The sequence below is a fragment of the Antennarius striatus genome, chromosome 13, assembly GCF_040054535.1.
Source record: "Antennarius striatus isolate MH-2024 chromosome 13, ASM4005453v1, whole genome shotgun sequence".
NCBI classification, from domain to species: Eukaryota; Metazoa; Chordata; class Actinopteri; order Lophiiformes; family Antennariidae; genus Antennarius; species Antennarius striatus.
In genome coordinates, this window is record NC_090788.1 from 7,963,892 (window position 1) to 7,983,355 (window position 19,464).

The 19,464-nt window shown below is 40.5% G+C and overlaps 1 protein-coding gene across 8 annotated transcripts in view; it reads left to right on the forward strand.

Moving 5' to 3' along the window:
* LOC137605913 (RNA-binding protein Musashi homolog 2) overlaps nt 1-19,464 on the forward strand; it is a 235,668-nt gene that overhangs the window by 131,210 nt on the left and 84,994 nt on the right. For all 8 annotated transcript variants that reach the window (XM_068330836.1, XM_068330835.1, XM_068330837.1 and 5 more), the window contains one exon: nt 10,167-10,215. In XM_068330836.1, coding sequence (XP_068186937.1) covers nt 10,167-10,215 — 49 coding nt within the window. The remainder of the gene's footprint in view (nt 1-10,166; nt 10,216-19,464) is intronic.

Consider the following 19,464-nt stretch of genomic DNA (forward strand, 5'->3'; position numbering starts at 1 on the left):
CCTGTAACGGTAATTCATTCCAACAATCAATGACCCTATTCTGGTGTGTGCAAAGCCACAGAGCTATGTTGTTCTTGATTTTTCAATAGTTGCTGTTGATTGAATGTTTAAAGATTGATTCTTGAAATCATGAAATTTTCATACTTGTAATTTGGATATAATTTTAGTCATATAACAAGAGTTCTTTTTATTCTTAAGATATTTCCATTTGTGTAAGATGAATTGGTTACTTATTTACAGAAGTAGCATGTAAGCCTTTCAAAAATGTCTGTGTTGCTGAGCATCACCGGGTGAAACCATGCAAATAATACAGACTGTGCCGCAGTGTTAGCAAATCTCAGTAATCCCTGACACCAAAACTGACACCAGAATTGCCTTGTAACTAGTCACACACGGTGCAATCTTTTTCCCCTTTATGTAAAAAGAGAAGTTTGCAGCATGTGTAATGGGAGAAGGCAAGTAATAAACCTCAGTGCATCCAATACAGGTGGCTCAAAGGTCCACCAGATGACAGTGCAAGAACAGAACCCAAAGCCTCAACAAAAGGATGGGTCCCAGGTCACTGTCTGTGACTCCAGTCTGCGTTTCTTTGGAATCAGTAATAATCTATATCAGTGTCACCCCCAAATTGCTGGAAAGCTACTTTGTTAGCCTTCAGCTGTGAGCTGAATGTAAATGTGTGTTTGACACCTCTAAATCGCTGTCATAATTCATTTCCCAAGCCTTTAAATCTCCCCCTGTCACCTGGCACCTCTGCTGCTTTCCAGTCCAAAAGCAGAGCATTAGCCTCTATCAATGCCTTTGTTCTTCAATATATATTTTATCATTCAAACCCTCTTTCTTTGAATGATCATATAATTGTTCGAGGTTGTTCAAACATATGGATTGATAAAGGCAAGGTTGTGCCTCATGTTTGTTCAGCACCATGACAGGAGCAGGACATCTGTTTTGCAGTAATACAGACCTTTACTGTTTACAAATTGCCTCTTTTTATTGTTTTACTCTCTTTATTCTTCCTGAATGGCTCACTTTTTCTCTAGTTATCATCACATCCTCACTCATAAATCTTACAGTGTAAGCACCTCGGATCTGGACCTCTAATGAACTGAGGGTTATGCAGTGTTACAGGGTTCATCTGGAGTCATCAGACACATGCCACCCACTCAGTTACTGTTAAATGCAGTTGTAATGTACTAGACAGCTGGCTACTGTGATATGACCTCGAATCAATATCGCAGTTCTTTCAAACTTGAACCTCAATTATAAATACATATTTTTTAAGTTATATGCTGAACTGCTGTATATACATGAGAGTAAAGATATTTTTGCATATTGTTCAATGTAATCTTCACTGACGCAGTATTCTTTCTAGATATGAAAAAAAAAGTGTCATGATAAACAACATCAGATAGTCTTTTAACCAATGAAGAGATTAACATTTTGCATTTTGGGGACAAGGAGGAATGTACAGTTTCAGATTAATGCTAATTTAATTTTTAATGTTAATTTTTCATTGATTTTAAAGACAAAATTCATGATTCATGTCTGGATGCTGACCTGATTATCTAAATTGCAGATGAACAAATGACTGAAAGATCACTTTCTTTTTTGTTATTTATTTTGAACAAATGACCTGGTCTTGCAAAAAAGAAGAAAAAAATCCACATTGAGTGAAGCGTGGCTACCTGCAACTCAGCATGTACTAAATGTATACAAGGTAAATAATGCCTCTGGTTAAAGTTTGGCCCTGTATTTGCGCTTGAGTTATCCATGGTGCTTTGCATGCACCTTTGTTTTTAGCAAAAGCAGATTACCAGGGCATAGTATGCAGCTGGATATGACTGCAATTTTCAGTAATTGTTTCATGAGCATATGTTGGGAAAAATCTAAATCAAATCAGCTCCCAAACATAAAATACACCCCAAAAACCCTGTACTGTACATACTAATTGACTCAGTCAAGTGATTACATGGCACTGGAGATTAGAACTAGATGCAATATATGATTATTGCTTATGAAAGAAATCAAACGAATCACAGTGGGTAAACCTTTTCAAAGCTGCTTTAAAATGCTGCAGGAACTTTCCTAAATTATCAACTTGAACAGGAACAACTCTTCCAGAGATGGAGCCATCACTCTGGAGGTGTTATTAGCACAAATTCATACGTTTAAGTTGAAATAGCTGGAATCCAAGAAATGATAAAGACAACCTGAAGTAAAAGTGTGTCTTAAACTTATTCATTCCAGCCACTTACACACCTTCACTGCCTGCCACAACAAAGAGGTTTCAATTTGGTTCTGCCACTGCTCAGCTTCTCTTACTGCTACTACTGCCACTGTCATGACTGTTACTATTGTTGAAACGGCAAGGAATTTATATTTATGCCCCGCCAAAGGGGATAAAAACAAACATATGGTATGGGCTATTCACATCACTCAAAGGCCACTGGACAGAATCCAGTATAAATGCACACATTTTCTGTAGGGGCCCTAAATGTGTGGAGTATATAACCTCTTATTTTTATTTTTTAGGTATATTTCAACATTGGCACTTTTTTGTCAGTTTTCATTCACCTGTGATAGAGGTCATGATTTATCAACATAGTTGAGTTCTACCAGCAGTAGGGTCATCCAGATTGCTGGACATACTGTATTTTCAAGTTTGTCTTGTTATGCAAAAAAAGGAGAAATCTGATTAAAATTTATTCAGTTCTTATTAGTGCTGTCAGGCAATTAAAAAAATTTAATTAATTACAGGATTTTTAATTAATTGATCTAATTAATCGCATTTTAATCTCATACCAGCTAAAGCCCCCCAAATAAAGAATTTGAATTCCAGGACATTACAAAATTGTAGTGCATGACTAATCAATAGAATGCACAAAGAAGAGAAGATTTGAAATCCACATTTTTATTGGTTAAGTGTGCTTTATAAATGAAATTCAAAAGAAAAATGGGCCAAACACATCAGCAAACCAATTAGGCCAGGTGCATTTCTCAAAAATGCAATACGAATACAGTTAAATAAAATTAGGAAAATAAAATAAGACTGAGTCTCAAATAGGCACATAAGCAGACTCTCAATCAAAATGAATACTAAAGCTGACTCAATACAGCAATTCAAAATGAATAGTATAACATGCCTCTAAATAAGGTAACTAAATATGCCAGCAGGCTGCTAACTTTCAACTCTGTGTCCTTGACATGTTTTGCATTTAAATGATACATTAGGCTGGAGCTGCTTCGGTGAAATGAAAATTGTCTTTTACAAAATGTACAAATAATAATAATAATAATAATAATAATAATAATAATGGATTAGATTTACCGGTTTTTTACGCACTGTAAGGCGCACCTAAAAGCCTAAAATTTTCTCATAAACCTGTAGTGCGCCTTATAATACGGTGCGTCTTATATATGGATTAATATTCATATTAATATTGGTTAAAAACTTGATCGCTGAAAAAAGCCGGCAGTCTGGCCGCCAGTCATGCTGCACTCCGCCACCAGAGGAGCCCCCTCACAAGGCACTCGGGCCTACACCCCCTAACAACGGTAGTCAAGGGGCGTCACCGAAGTCCCGGCTCTGACTGAGGTTCTCTCAGACGGTAGAGCAGACTGTAGGAGCACAGGTGATTACGTAGCAAAACATAAGGAACTTTCAACAATTCTATTAATAAAGTTTGACTGACTGAGTGATCTCAGTATTTCCTAACTATTTGGCATCGGAAATAACCCACTTTAAACTTAATTGATCTTAAAAATGCCATTGTGCTGTCATCTGGAATCTAGCGACGGTCCATTCTATTAGTCTGTGGAAACACATGGAGAAACTGGCATAAAGGTGAATGAAAGACCCTCAAAGCTGAACTTCCAGCCTTTTCTGAAATTCCAAGAGCAGTCACTGCTAGACAAAGGTGCCAACGGGTGTGCTGCATTGATTTACAAATGTAGTTGATAGCTCTGGGGGGCGGCGGAGGGGCGCATTCAGGCTTATGTATTCTATCTGGACATGCGGTGAGATTCACGGCGGTGAGATTCACGGCGGTGAGACACCCACATTAAAGTCCGTTTTAGGAGTAAAAAAGCGTCACATTTGCCAGTAAATTATCAGCCTTACATTAAAAACTAGTTAAAAACTGTTTAGGACACACAGCAGCAAATAGCTGCACCTCAACTCCGACTGGACTACCGGTCGATCGAAACAATATTTAATCAATAAACGAAGGCGAACGTCTGAGCTTAAATATCTGCTTCGAACTTCAGATCAGGAGGTAATCCGCTCTGTTCGCACTGACTGCACTCGTAATGACTTTAACCAGTTTTTAATGTCAAGTTTTTAAATATTTTGACTTCTTTAATGTGTTGACTTCTTTCTAAGATGGCAAAGTGATCAAGTGATCAGGTTTCTTTGATGAAGCTCCGAATGGCTTATCGACATAACAACAGGGGCCATTCAAAGGTAGTCAGGAAGTCATGAATTTAATCATGACTGCCTGAGCAGCGCGGCTGTATCTAGTGGACGGATTGCGCAACTACAGCCGCTGCAGTTTATCAAATAAATTTTATTTATTTTTAATGTGTGCGCCTTATAATCCGGTGCACCTTATATATGAAATACATTTATAAAACAAACAAATTATTGAGAGTGCGCCTTATAGTCCAGTGTGCCTTATAATGCGGAAAATACTGTATATAGCGGTTTTCTGGACACTCAAAGACGCTTTACATCAGATCCATTATTCATTCACTCCTCATACTTGGTGATGGTAAGCTAGGTGTAGCTACAGCTGCCCTGGGGCAGCCTGATGGAGGCGTCTACAGCGCAGATTGGCAGCGCAGAATCTCTGCGTTTTTGTTGATAGTCCCGTCTTTGCTCTTTTTATAAATAAACTTTCCGCCCAAAAGTCCGAGTGGGCTTTCCTCGCTCTCCTGTGTCGCGTCCATCTCTGTTGTCAGTCACCCTGCTTTTGACTAGTGGCGCAGGTAGGAAGTGTCGTGCCGCTACAGCCTACGGGTCACTCAATGGGCCAAATTTAAAATGCTTGCGCATTGACTTGCCACTCGCAATTAATTGTGTTAATTTTTATTGCGCATTAATTTGCAGAAGTGTAATTTAATATAATGATATTTGAACTAGTTCAAATATTGGCAGTTTGAAGCAAAGAAAATAAATACCACAAATGTTGATATTTAGTTTAGTTTTCATTTCTGTTCACACATCAATATTAACTTGGCATTTTTGGAAAGACAGTAACTACGTAAATAACACAAGGAGGCATGGTGTAATTACATTTTGCATGACTCCTGTTGCCAACAAATCTCGATTACCTGCGGAACGTTCCAAACATATAACATATGTTTTGAGCATGCCTTGATGTCTTTTGTGTTTGTTTTGTTTCCATGGTTACAAGGTGAAAGCAGTTTTTAATTCACATATCTCCCTTGCACTGGAGATGGTTTGTTTGAGATATGACTTTTTATCAACTATGCTTACAATGGTACTTAACAAAGACAACTTAGATAACTTATTTCTAGCTGTCTTTCAATATGTTGCTGATATCAAATTCAGAAATAATGTATATTTACAAAAATATATTTGAACTTTAAATATCTTGTCTGTGTGCTGTCTTCAATAGAATATAGTATGAAAGGGATTAGCAAGTCATTGAATTACTTTCCATCGTATTCATTTTTTTTACACACCTTTTTGGAATGACGATTGGAGTTAGGGTGCAGCCTATAGAGCATCCTTCCCTTCAACTGTCTTCCAGAAACCTCCTCTTTTAATGTGGTCATGGACTGTTCCAGTGCATATACCTCATTGAAATAGACTTTTGCTCTTTTCTTCATTGTCACAAAAGGCCAGGCACTTCACTGGAGTTCCCATTCCCCTTTTACATAGTGATAAGACAGCCATTATCCTTTGAACCTTTCTTTTCACCGAGCCAGAAGAAAAGGAAGAGTGAAAGAGAAGGAGGAGGAGGACAGAGAAAGATTTCTTCCCTGAGGTGAGCCTGGCCTCACCTCTGTGTGGCGAGCTTTTTTGTGAGCAGTTGAAGAGGTCCTTAACCTTCTATCAGATGGAGGCACACAGTTGTGTTCTGCTTGAATAACTACATTGAAAAGCCCTGAAGCACGGGAGATGGTTCTATAGACTCTGCAAGTGGCAAAGAGAGAGAGAGAAGGATTGAGAGTAGGAAAGAGAGGAGAGAGAGAGGAGACTATATTGTATGGCCTGCTGGAGTGTGACTCACACGATGTGCACATTCTTTGTTTAAGTGCCCATCAGTGGTTCACCATGAATCTGTGTTCTTTGTCGTATGGGTCTCGCTAACAGGATGGTCCTTCTCTAATAATGTCACAACAACACAGTTCACAAATTTATATAATACACTTCCTTTAATAGACCCCACTTCATTCTACAACAGACTTTCTGCTCTCCGTCTGTAAATGGCCATACAGTAGCAATACCATCAATAGAGTACGGCTTGAATGCCATGTTGCATGAAGGCCTCACAGCATGTGGATGGCTGATGATACTGTGAGACTGTTTAAAAAATTCCAGGCATTCATTAGCTACTTTGTTTACCTCCATAGCTATGCTAACATTAGTGATTATACTGGGCTACCTTAGAAAGCAAAGTAATTACATATCATAAATAGTAATTACATATCGTAAATAGTGAAATATTTTGTCCATTATTTTTGCAGGCGGTTGTGGGTACCATTTTAGATTTTGGTAAGCTTCAGCTCAACATCCAGTCGGAGGACACGGAATTATTACTTGTCTTATTTTTTTCAGAACAGTTGTGTTTGTCCTCGACACCGCTGCTTTGCTCAGTTTTCTCCTCCAGCCATTTTTGTTCAGATTTCTGCTTCTACTTACTTCAATGCAACAGTAGATTGTTTTATTCCCCAACCATGAAATGATGGGAAAAGAGTAATCGGTACATCCATTCATCCTTCCATCCCTCTGTTCATCTGTCCATTGGTAATCAGACCGAGAATATCAGGCAGACAACACATACAAGGTTCACCAAACACAAACCAAACACATTTTAACCATGACAAGCACAGAGGATGAGCCTTTTAAAAGTCATAAAGTTACACTACTTTTGTTTATTTCCAAGGAAATGTGATTTTTAAGATGACTTTTAGGTTTGTTGCTGGGGAATTAACTGAAAAGGCTGAACACGATACTGTTGAAATAACTAGGATGAGCCTACAGTAACTAAATGCAAGGATCTTTATCTTTTTCGGCCATTATAGCCAAACCCATAGTCCCTATACATCTGTGTAGGCTGTTTCACAAACATTACCAAAGAATATGAGATGTTTGGTTGACATTGGGCCAAAGGGGCTCCATGGGACCTACACGATGGACCTGAAGCTTTAGCAACACACCCCAGCTTCTGTGTTCACCACTGGCATGAACTCAAACCAGACTCTGGAGGTTTTCTGTGAACGATGCACATCTAGTGCATTGAAGAGATTTAATTCTGTTTCAAGAGGAGCAAATCGGGGGGGGGGGGCTTTCGCTCAGGACATGTTGAACTGTTTGTGGCATAAAACCAATGACCCCCCCCCCAGAATTTAATCATTCTCATATTTGATACCAGAATGGGATATTTATCTGTCTTGCAACGTAATTTTTGACACTGTTCTGCAGAACACAATCTGAAAGTAACTCTGTCCCCTTCAAATTCAGGTTATGAAATCATAACCCGCTGCACTACAAATTCCAGTTATCCCACTTCCTCTACACTTTAATGTGGTTGTCATCAGATTGCCTAGCATGAGACACAGGTTAGGTTACGTGACAATATAAATGTCTGTTGATAAAACCATTGCTGCAGGTGATATTACGTGCCAGCTGTATTTGTACACTACTTTTCTGTTTTCCCACCACACAATCATCAGATAAAATTTTTTCCGGAGACATAGGGAACATTATTTTTACTGCATTTTTTTGTTGGTGTGTTGTGTCAACAGAGGGAACTCTTCATTGCTTTGCTGTACAGAAGTTTAAGCTACTTTATCACAGCTGTTTCAGTACTGAGTCAATACTTAAAATTTCCAATCCTTTTGTTTCTGTTCATAAATTTACTTTTAAGCTTTGCATAGACTGCCTGTCCAACCTATGCCTTTCTTGACTCGGAGACAACATATCACTTCATACATACGTGGACCTCATTAATCCAATCCTTATTTTTTTCCTCATATTTTTCTGTGCTCTTCTTACTCTCTACATTTGCAACTATGCTTCAAGCAATTCATTCACTGAGCATTAGATTTAATTAGCCATACCTGCACCGACATGTAGTCTGTGCTTTCCTGGCCACTTCTGCCCAGTTTTATGTACTCTAACTATGAACAACAATTCCACACAATGTTGTGTGAAACATAAATACTATAGAAAGTGATTATTTCCTTAACCATTTGACAGACAATCAAATTGCAATAGAAAACATATTTTATATGGTAGATTTTATACAACAAACTTTTGTACAAAATATTTTTTTACTCAACTTTTTGGATATTTGTAAACATAAGCTAATTCTGAAGTTAGTACCAGCAATTCAACACAATGTTGGAGATAAGTAAAATTAGCAAAGACTTGAGATATCATAGAATAAAAGAACCTGTTTGAAATTTTTGAACGGGTTCACTTTTAACAGTCACTAGTGACATATAACTGCTTGAGTTACGCAGCACTTCTTCATAAAAGTAGGGATGGTATATCAAGTAAAAACACTAAACGGTAATTGCGCAGCACTAGTCAATTCACCGGACTTTTTAACAACTAGCGTGCTTATGCAGCTTCCGTTGTGGTTAGTGTGTTCTTCTTTTGTCAATAGCTGCAAGCAGCACTCAACCTGTAGTTTCATCACTGCCACCCTCTGGTGATGGTGCTGTGTGGATAAAAATGGTAGAAGACATGTTTTGTGTGGGTAAACGAAATGTTTTGATTAGAATTTTTTTATTAAATATTTTGTCAAAACTTAATACCTAGTTGTACTCAGAATCCAATAGAATGTTTTGTTTTCATTTTACAAGGCATCACAACTTTTTGCCTTGTAATCCATGTTCAGTTTTTCAGTTTAAAATTTTTTTCAGGAATTGGGATAAAACAAAAAAACAAAAAAAGTGCCCAGGAGTCGGATGTGGCCCGTGAACCATAGAGTGAGTAACTGGGTCCACAAGCTGTGCCAACATCTCGTGTGCCAAATGTGTGGCAAGAGGGTGGCATGAACAGTGTGCCAGCATCAGGCTGCCTGTCTGCCAGGCATTTCTCTTTATCCAATCAGGCAGTTCAGCTTGAGCGAGACTCCTATTCTTGTCCCTTACCATCTCTTTGCACAACTTTGCCACCCTAACATGCAAAAACAAAGACGCACATTTATGTGCACATATTTTCCCCCTGAGCAGTGTTAAACCTTCTCTGCACACTGTTGCACTTACCTCGAGACCAGAACCGGAGAGCGAGTAGTGCTGTGTCTTCCCTCTTTTGTTTCTGTTGGCTTCTCTCTTACCCTGTTTTATTTATTTATCCACCGAGACACAATCACAGGCTAAATGAAGACACCTCCTTGTTTTTAAGCATTTCTTTAGAAAGCAGAGTGCATGTAGCGATCAGTTTTTCAGTAATGTGTTCAGGAAAAAAAATGTCTGACTGTGTGTGGCTTTATTGGACATGATGAGGGATGATATTATGGTGGATGCTGCTGCCACTGCGGCTGCAGGATGAGGAAGGATCCCATTTGTCTCATGCTCGCTTAGTGTAATGTGTCTGTCACCCTCCACAATACCGGACATTGGTGTTCATCAAAATAAACACATTGTCCACACATTCTCCATTTTTTTCACTGCTTGTCTTCATTGTTAACTTTCCCTCCAACTGTACCTTTTTCCTCATGTCTTATTCCTCTTCCCATGTCATGAAAAAAATAACAGGCATCAGAAAGAAAGGAAGCCAGTCACTGCACAATAATATAGAACGTTTATATGGGAAAGAGGAGCTTAGAAAGAAAGAAATGCAAAACATTTACCTTAAAAACTGATTTTATTTTAAGTTGTGAGTGCGATTGAATGAAGAGAGGGTGACAGGAGATAATCGCTGAAAAATATTAATCTAATTTCAGTGTCTGTGTTCTGTCTTCCAGGTTGATGATGCCATGCTTATGTTTGATAAGACTACTAACAGACATAGAGGTAAGTGCGCAGCAACTGCTCTCTTCCCTCCCATTTTTGCACTGTCTTTCTGAAATGTGAGAAAATAGTCATTTTATGTCCTTTCCCCATGAGATAACACAGAACAGTTCCAATCTTGCATGATATTAGGTGAACCGTCTGTTCAACAATGGGAGCGTGTCAAAGTAATCAATAAAGCCGGTATGGTCTTTGGAATGTGTAAGCATTGGATGGTGTGTGTGTGTGTGTGTGTGTGCGTGTGCGTGTGCGTGTGCGTGTGTGTGTGTGTGTGTGTGTGTGTGTGTGTGTGTGTGTGTGTGTGTGTGTGTGAGAGATGATTCTGGTGTGAGTGTTTCAGGTGCTTAAAGGGTGTAAAGATTGTGAGATGGTGGGTGCTGTGCAGTCAGATAACAGCATCAGATAAGTTCTAGGAGAAGCACTGACTTTATCTCCCATCATCTCCTTATCTTAGATGAGGGGACGTTTCTCTCTCAAGCAGAGGACTTTCCAAAGACAGGTTTCCTCCCTGCACCACAATGCAGCGTTATGCATTTAAACCAAGCTGCGCACATACAGGCCAGATTTAGCCGCCACTGAGAGCATGTGGGCTCTGACTTTACTCAGACCCCTATGGGAAAGCCTTTATTGGCTATAAATCATCACATAGGTGTTCTAAAGGAACTTTTAGGAGACAGATTCTCCCTGTCTATGCATGCACATACATGTATCACTGCGAGCGTGGGTTGTCGACAGGAACTGACAGGTAGTTCCACTAGAAAAAGGACCAGACACCCCTCTCTCTGTCTTTACTTTTGGGCAGAGCCGGCATCGCATTGTCTCACTGTGGCGGGTTGATCATGTTTTGCCTCTTTGTAAACAGTTGTTTGTGGCAAACGACTCATCCCCTCAACCTGTATAAATGTTTTAAGTGCAGCTGGCTCAGATTGAAAGCAGGATTGTTTTTTACGTGCATCTCTTTGAATCTGTGTGTGTGTGTGTGTGTGTGTGTGTGTGTGTGTGTGTGTGTGTGTGTGTGTGTGTGTGTGTGTGTGTGTGTGTGTGTGTGTGTGTGTGTGTGTGTGTGTGTGTGTGTGTGTGTAGGTGTGTAGGTGTGTAGGTGTGTGTACTTTGTGCAGACAAACTGTTTGAGTCTGGTAAACAGTTTCTAAGAGTGGAATATGTGAACTATAGTGGAAGTGATCTATGGCTTTGAGGGGATTTTGATCTGTAGTGACAGAACCCAGTGTGAGGTCTACTTCGAGACGGAGGCTTTTCTCCCTCTCCGTCTCTCTCCGTCTCTCTTGTCTGCTGCATTGCCAGCCGTCTATGAAAAGGGATGGGCGCCACGCTCAGGGTGTGTGTTAGGCGATTGCCTCTGGGCTGCAAAATGCCCTTCAAATGAAGACAATGATGGAGAAATAGCCTCCTTGGCATTTTTTCTGATGACAGCGGGCATATTTATATTGAATTTGACACTGAGGCAGGAGGCAGGTGCAGGGCTTTCTGGAAGTGCGGCTTCTTTCAGCTACCGTCCCAAATATTTTGTTTCAGTCAGAATTTGAAACTGTGATTATTTGCTGCTTCAATCTTAAAATCACAGCAGGTTGGCTGGATGAATTGTATGTAAAATTTACAAACCTATAAGAAAATTTGAATAATTCATCGCATCCTTTGGTGTGATTGTGTAATATTAATGACTTTAGCTGTCCTGTGACCACAAAGTAAAGACATTGAATATTTTATCAGTGAAACCAGTTGCCTGGCTCTACTTAACCACCGCCTACAGATCCAATGATGAGCATCTGGAAGCCTGTGGTCCAAATCAATTTCCCTCCTGTGTTCATTTTTAACTTACAGATTGAATCATGAAAAAATAATTCCAGGTTTTTCTGCCTCACTCTAGTAGATATAAATAACACATTCTTTATTTAACAATCCAAGTGTCATACAATAAAGTTTTTCTTAAATTGTTGTGCTTGTTCCATGATTGCAAGCCGTCCAAGAAAGAGCAACAATCTTACAATTACATTTTTCATGTTAAATTTGAATACTATTGTACATGCTGCACTTAAACACATCCAAAAAAACGTAAACCTGTCCAGACCCGTGCCCTAATATGCAAAGCATCCAACAAGTCCTATAAAATGGCCTTAGTAATTTTTCTTCTGCCAAGGTGAAAGGAAGACAATGTCGCTGAAGTCATCGAGCATGTTTTTATTTGGGTTTCTACGGGGTAAAATAATACTTTCGTTTCCACAAGCAGATTAATTCACTGTGGAAAAAAGACAATTCACTTACAACGTATTACGGGGTGTGCACAAGGTAAAATTGCTCCTTCAAAAAGATGCAGTGGGTGTCTGAGGTTAAATTCACAGTAGTTAAATGTGATCTCTTGTGAGGCCCGTTGCACTACACACTATTAGTGCACCTCATCTGAATGTCATCTCATTGAATTTTTGTTCTTCAGATAATGCCATATTATGAAGCACTGTATATTGTTTGGGGGAGGTTATTGTGTACAAGATGCATGATTGACACATAATTGCGAGTGTGTTTTCTTTGGGGCTGTGTTGCATTGGATAGAGGACAAACGTCACACTCCACTAGTAGCAGCATTGTCCTTCAGACGGTCCCTGCGAGGCTGACGAAACGACAGCCAGAGGACGCATTCTCTACCCCTCTCCTTTTCTCTGTACTTTCCTTTTACTTTCTATCTCTCCCAGTCATTCACTTATTCTTTCTTCCTTTTCTTTTCCTCACTATTTCTGTCCCCACGCCATCTCCCTCTCGTCTGTCTCTCCATTTCCCCTCGTCTTTCTCGCTCCTGCTAGAGGACACTCGCTGTAAGCAAAGCTCCTCACAAAGGCACATGCTGCACACCATCGCCTTGGCATTTAAAGGAGTAGAATACGGCCAATTGTGTTGGAAATTGAACTCTCTAAAGCCTGCCTTTCCTCTGCAGCAGTTCATTGTGGGTGAGTTCAGTGTCTTTGGTGAACAGCTTGGGCTGTCCAGAGGTTGATGCCAGAGGGCATGTATTGTTCCACGCTCAACTCCAGCGCCTCCACTCTTCATCTTTTCGTGACGAATATTCTGCAATGAAAAAGGAGAATTAAAAATTCCTACTTCACACGTCATTTTTTGTAATTATTGATGGTTCGTTCAGCAGCAGGGAAACAAACAAGAGAAATCATGTTGTGCAGCACGGTATTTAGCATAGCAGTTCTTGACTGCATATTCAGTCGTCATTGCCGCCACCCTCAACATGACTTTATACGCCACCCCCGGGTGCTAGGATGAGCTATGTGGGTGGGAAATAAAGGCTTTTGGAAGGGCCCTAGCTCGAAATCATTCTGTCATCTTTTGCCTGCTCCTTCCTTATCTATGACCTAAGATGTGATTTTACTGTCAAAAAAAATTGCTAGTGGTGGGGAAAGGCTAGCTGAGGGAAGAAAATGCATTGACGGAGATGGGTATGAAGGCTATGATGAGTTTTAACCGTCAGCATCCACCAAATCTATGGGGTTTGTAAAAGCAAAGTTACAGTATATGAGATAAATTATTTTTTTTGCTGCTGTAATTTTATTTATTATAAACACAGAGAATGCTGCCGTTTTCATCAAGTTTTCCATTTTGAACATGTTTTTAGTTGATTAGCAGGCATGTAAATATTGAAAGTAGCACCTATATCTAAATTCACACTCTCCCTCACCTTTGTAATCACACCATTAAGAAAGGTGATGAAATCCCAGTGCAATATTTTTTCCAATTGTTTTACAATAGTTTGTAACCAGACAGCACCCATTAGTGTAGCTTTATAATGACTGTGACTGATTGTAAGCCAAAATCTGTCTTTATTTGAATGATGCAAGTAATAGTAATGTGCAACGAGGCTGGGGACCAGGATAAAGGAATGGAGGCTGAATTGCTGAAGCCACAAGGATGCTTTGTGCAGGGCAGACATTAGAAGCCATGTTCCTGGAGAAGAGGTAGGCTCTTGGGTGGGAACGAGGAAGGGGACAGGGCTAAATTTGTGTATACCTTTTTTTTTCTATGAGCTTAAAGGGCTGGTTTTCTTCCTGGCAGACAAACAGAAGCCTGCATTGTGTGTGCCTGTAATCTCTTTACCTGGATTGGCAGCAAAGCTAGCAAGTGCATCTACTAGTGTGGAATTGGCACTGAAGAGTCAATGTCACACTGAGGGAGCTGCCTTCCAAACACCCAAAAACTGATTGTGTGTCTGTGAGACTGTGTGCCTGGATGACAGGATGCAGCTCCTTCTTTTTTTTTTGGCATTTATGTGTCTTTGTTCAATGGAAAGGTTGGTTTTGCAGCCCCTTCATAAGCAATGCCAACAATATGTCAAAGCTTAGACCCACCAACTTTATGACAGTTACTCATTCATATTTTTACTTTGTGTTTTATTTCTCTTTTTGTGTGAGTGTGTGTGCGTCACAATTTCACACCAGTGCTTTATAGAGCAAAAATTTTTTGCCGCAGCATCCACAAGCTTCCACAGTAACAAAGGCTTGAGTGGTATTAGATGTCATTATACACCAACTATTTGACACAAATTCGCCGCTCTTGCCTCACTGGGAGAGAAGAAAAAAATAATTGGCCTCATTATCTTTCATCTCTTTGGCATATTACATTCATTATTTTATACAAAGACTTTCAGTACGAGTCCTGCAACCTGGGAAGTGGAGCTGCGCCTCCACAGGTTAACTGTTGCTCCCCGAAAAGCCCTGGTATTTGACGTCACCACACTGTCTCATCAGCCACCTTTGCTAGGAATTGAACATGAACGACGGAGCCGAGGATATCCGTCTGTAAAGTGATTGCTGGATCATTGACTGAGTAGGAGAGAAGGGGGGGCGAGGAAACAAGTACAGTTAGTGGAGAAATGATATTGAAAAGAGGAGGATGGAAAGGAAGCGGGGACTGAGCACAAAAAAAGTAAAATGAAGGCATAGAGAGGCAGAAAAGGGGGAGGAAATGAAGAAAGGAGAGAACCTCAGTGGGAAGCTTCCCCCTGCTGGCTCCTCTGGCTGGAAGTTTCTGCCGATGGCTTCAAAAGAGCGCCAGGCAGTCTAGGCCTCCGCTTCTAGCAATTAGAGATCACTCCAGCCGATGCCTCCTGGCCAGTCTGCAAATCCCTCAAAAATACCCTCTGATTACTACTGTAGGACACAGGCTGTTTACCAAATGGATCTAGCGCTGCTGAGAGTGAGGTTTGATAATGCTTTCTTTTGTTCAGGCAAGAGAGGAAGCAGGGTCTTTTGAGTTTTAAAAACGGCATGATTTTAGACACGAATTTCCGCCAAGAGAAAGAAGAAAAGGTATACAATCTTTTAATTCCTCAGTCAGATAGTTCTGCAAGAGAATGACCGGCTTTGTCATTACAAAGAAATCAAATGTGTTTGAACAGAAATCGAATCACAATGTCTCTCCATCACTAAATTTACAAGGTCCAGCTCGTCTTAGATGGTTGATATACTCCCAATCCAATCCCGTTAAACACAGGAATCCCTGAAGGTTCTACTGGGGCTGTCGTGTTTGCTTGTCTGTCTTCTTTGCTTGCAATGTAGCCGCACTGATGCAGAATAAAACAATCAGCTGCTTGGCCTGACTTACCTGATTGACATAGGGCTCGATCAGGTGGGATCAGATATCCCTGCAGTTTTCCCTGCGTTGCTCCGGCCTTGAGCCCCAATGTCTTCCTCATCAAATTCTCTCATCTTGACCGATTTGATTGCAGAGATCAGTTTGAATGTTGTTTAAATGGCAGAGTGAAACTCTACCACTACCTGAGGGCCTCTCATCTCAGCCTAGTCAAACAATATTGTCTTTAGCCAATCTTAATAACTGTTCAGACTCGTAAGGCCAGCCTCAGCCCATTCCCCAGAGTAGATGCATAGCATGTAGCAGGGATTCTGCCCTGGGTCTGTGCTTTCTTGTCCTCAGGGCAGCACCACTAGTGACCAACTGGCTCATCTCAAAATGAACACCAACAGTAGTGGAACAGCTTTTACATTTCTGCATATATCCTACTATGAGCCTGAGGATACAAAGTTTACAAGTAGGTGATTAGTTATCTTTTGTATCTGTTCTGCCCATTTCTGACATTTTCCCATCTATTAGCATTGCTGCAGAAGTAGGTGTGTGTGTGCGTGCGTGCGTGTGTGCGTGCGCGTGCGTGTGTGTGTGTGTGTGTGTGTGTATGTGTGTGTGTGTCTTTTTGTGGGATTTAGGCTCAACTGAGCCTCATAGACCGGATGAGTTCAGTTCTGAATTAGTCTGCTGTGCTGGCCCTGCATGACCATCGCAAAGCAAAGGAGGGTGAAGGCAAGAGATTGTAGAAGAAAGCCTGGGGTTTTAATCTCTTCCCTATGTTTATCTCACCACCAGGAAACAAACCATGTGCCATTAAAAACATCAGCTCCTCCTGTTGGTTGGCTGCACAGCCACACCTCAGAAGACGTTTGAAGGACAAAATGAAAGGGACCAAAAAAGGTTCAGAAAGGCATTTATGTAGGAAAGAAATGGTCCGATTTCACGCATGTGTGTGTATTGGAAAGCCATATTGAGATATTAGAGTTTTTCCTTGGATATGCAGTATATGTGAATGGACAGAGAGACAGCGACAACACGCTGCATATTTGCAGCATATATTCTCTCTTAACAGCAGAGAAGTTATTTGAACAAAAATAAGCAAACATCTTTGGCCTCAGCTGCCATGGGGAATCAGTCTCTTCAGGAAATGAAAATGCCAGCATGGAATTGTCATCATATTGAGAGTTAGCCAACCTCTGACCTTGTAATACCCCCTCAGCTTCTCAATTTGTGACCTGCTGGATGCTCTTAGAAAGTGAAACCATTGGGGAGGATCTACTGCTCACATCATCATTTTCACAACACCTAATAGTGGATTTGCCAAGGTTAAACCTCCTGTGAGATTGCAGCCACCGTGACCCAGAATACTGACACACAAATAGGCAGGGACACATCATGTTAGATACACGTTCCTGTTTACTGTGCATGAAACACACAGGCACATTCGTTTGTTTGAAATGACATCCTGTGCAGACAAACTCACCTTAATCTGGATAATATGCTGCTGTTATTGTCAGAGTAAACACATTTTTAAAAAAGAAGTTACAGCAAGATGTTGCTATAACTTCAGGATTATTAGTTTTACTCCTAAAGTGCACAAGACTATTATAGTAAGAAACAGGAGAAATAGAAGCTTCCTCTGCATTGTCCCCTGTATTTACAGCCTGATTGGTGCCTACCCAAGCATCTTACAGCTGAGCACAGCACATGAGGGAATTAGCTAAGTGGCTGTTGTGCAGCGTTAGTAAAATATGTCACTTCTTGTTTTTGTAACATTTTTAAAACATGCTGATCACACATGGACGTGTTTTCTGTGGCCTTCACACCTACAGATGCACCGCTCAGACATCCGGACGCCAGGCATCCGTCCTGCTTTGAATAGTAAATCACTTTGAACGATGTTCAAAAATGATTTCCATGCCTCAAAAAATGATTTACTGTGCAGTTTTTGTTTTTTTTTTATTATAAATGACTTCACAGGTAAAGTAAGCAGAAAATAAAATGCGGTGCTTTCTGTTTGGGTGAGAAGTAAATGTGTTCATACCTATTGCAGTAAAAACTGGAATAAATGAGTTTACAGTTTGTAATGCTCTTAATATTACTTAGTACTCTGCAGCAATGCTTAGTGTCAGATACATTCATTTACATTAAACAGATGCATTTTAAAGCTGGTTTTAGATTATTTTCTTTTTAATCAGGGTCTGGTAAAAGAGGGCAACATAGCGCTAACTGTCAGGTCAGGAATGCGTCTGAAGTTGGTGCTTTTCCTGTGCTTCTTAAGTTCAACAGTGGTCACAAAGCGCCAACCCACGGGGCTGAAAATCACAATCAGCCGCTTGAGCCACAGCAATCACTTCTCACAGAAAGACTGCAACCTGATTTAGATTTCATCACATCCAGTCCAGACATCAAATCTTAGATTAAAGGGGGAGAGAGAACAATCTCTGGCTTCCTTTGTGTGTCTATTCTTTGTTCTTATTCTTTGTGCGCTGAGTGTTTTTATCATACGACGTGTTGAACCAACATGCCAGTCATCCCCGCATTTCAAAGCGATTCTCTTGCCTTCGCTCCGTTCCGGCACGCCGTCGTGATTTTTTTTGCTGTTTATTTGACCAACTTTTACCATGTGGCCTTACTGTACTCACAACTGATTGGCCTCCCACAGCTGTGGTCGTTTACCACTTGAAAATTTATAGGAGCTTTATTTGAAGCAGAAGAGCTTTTTGCACAGAAGCCACCAAAACAATCATAGCACCACAGGGATCTCTCTGTTTCTCACTTGTGAGTTGTTTTTGTGGGGTTGCTTTTTTTTTTTTTTTAAGTTTGTGTCCATAAAATAGAAGCAAGTAGAGCAATTTTGCCTTCCATCATGAACAATAAGGCATCTTTAATAACCAGTAAGTCAGAGAGCTTTGCTTTTGTCAAGACAGGGGACTTGACGTGTCTGAAAGTGACACACACTTAAAACGGTTACACAATGAAAAAGGATGAAGATATTTATATATGGCAACATCTTTTACATTAGAAGCACGCAGCTATTGTGATGGTGTGTGTGTGTGTGTGTGTGTGTGTGTGTGTGTGTGTGTGTGTGTGTGTGTGTGTGTGTGTGTGTGTGTGTGTGTGTGTGTGTGTGTGCGCGCGCGTGCATGTGTGCCACACACTATAATATAAAGGTTGCCCAGCTAAGTGTCAGGGTGGAGATGCCTGGCTCATTAGGTACCCTGGCAGGGTAATATATGAACAGGGCTTGTGAAAAATTGTGAGAAAGAGAGAAGGAGCCATCGTTCTTTCTCTTCTGTGTCTCCCAGCTGACTGCTCCTCCTCCTCCTCTTCTTTCCCCACGAGCAGTTTTGTCTTTGTGTGTGTGCGCCTGGGGTATTTAGGCTCCCTGGTCACATTATTCCCTGTTTTTTGATGCAGAGCTGCCACTCCATGGGTTTATACCATTTATTTGTAATTAATTTATTTATTACTTTATTAAATTTAATTCATTGCATCTTGCATGATGTTAGTATCCGTGACTCTGTTGCACGATTGACAGGTTGCCAGTCATGGTAAGATTCCATATCCCATCAGCGTCATGCAGCAGCACGTTGCTAATTGAGTTGAATGCGTACCTCGTCTCTCCTCAGTGAATCCATCTGTCGCCGTCTTGTC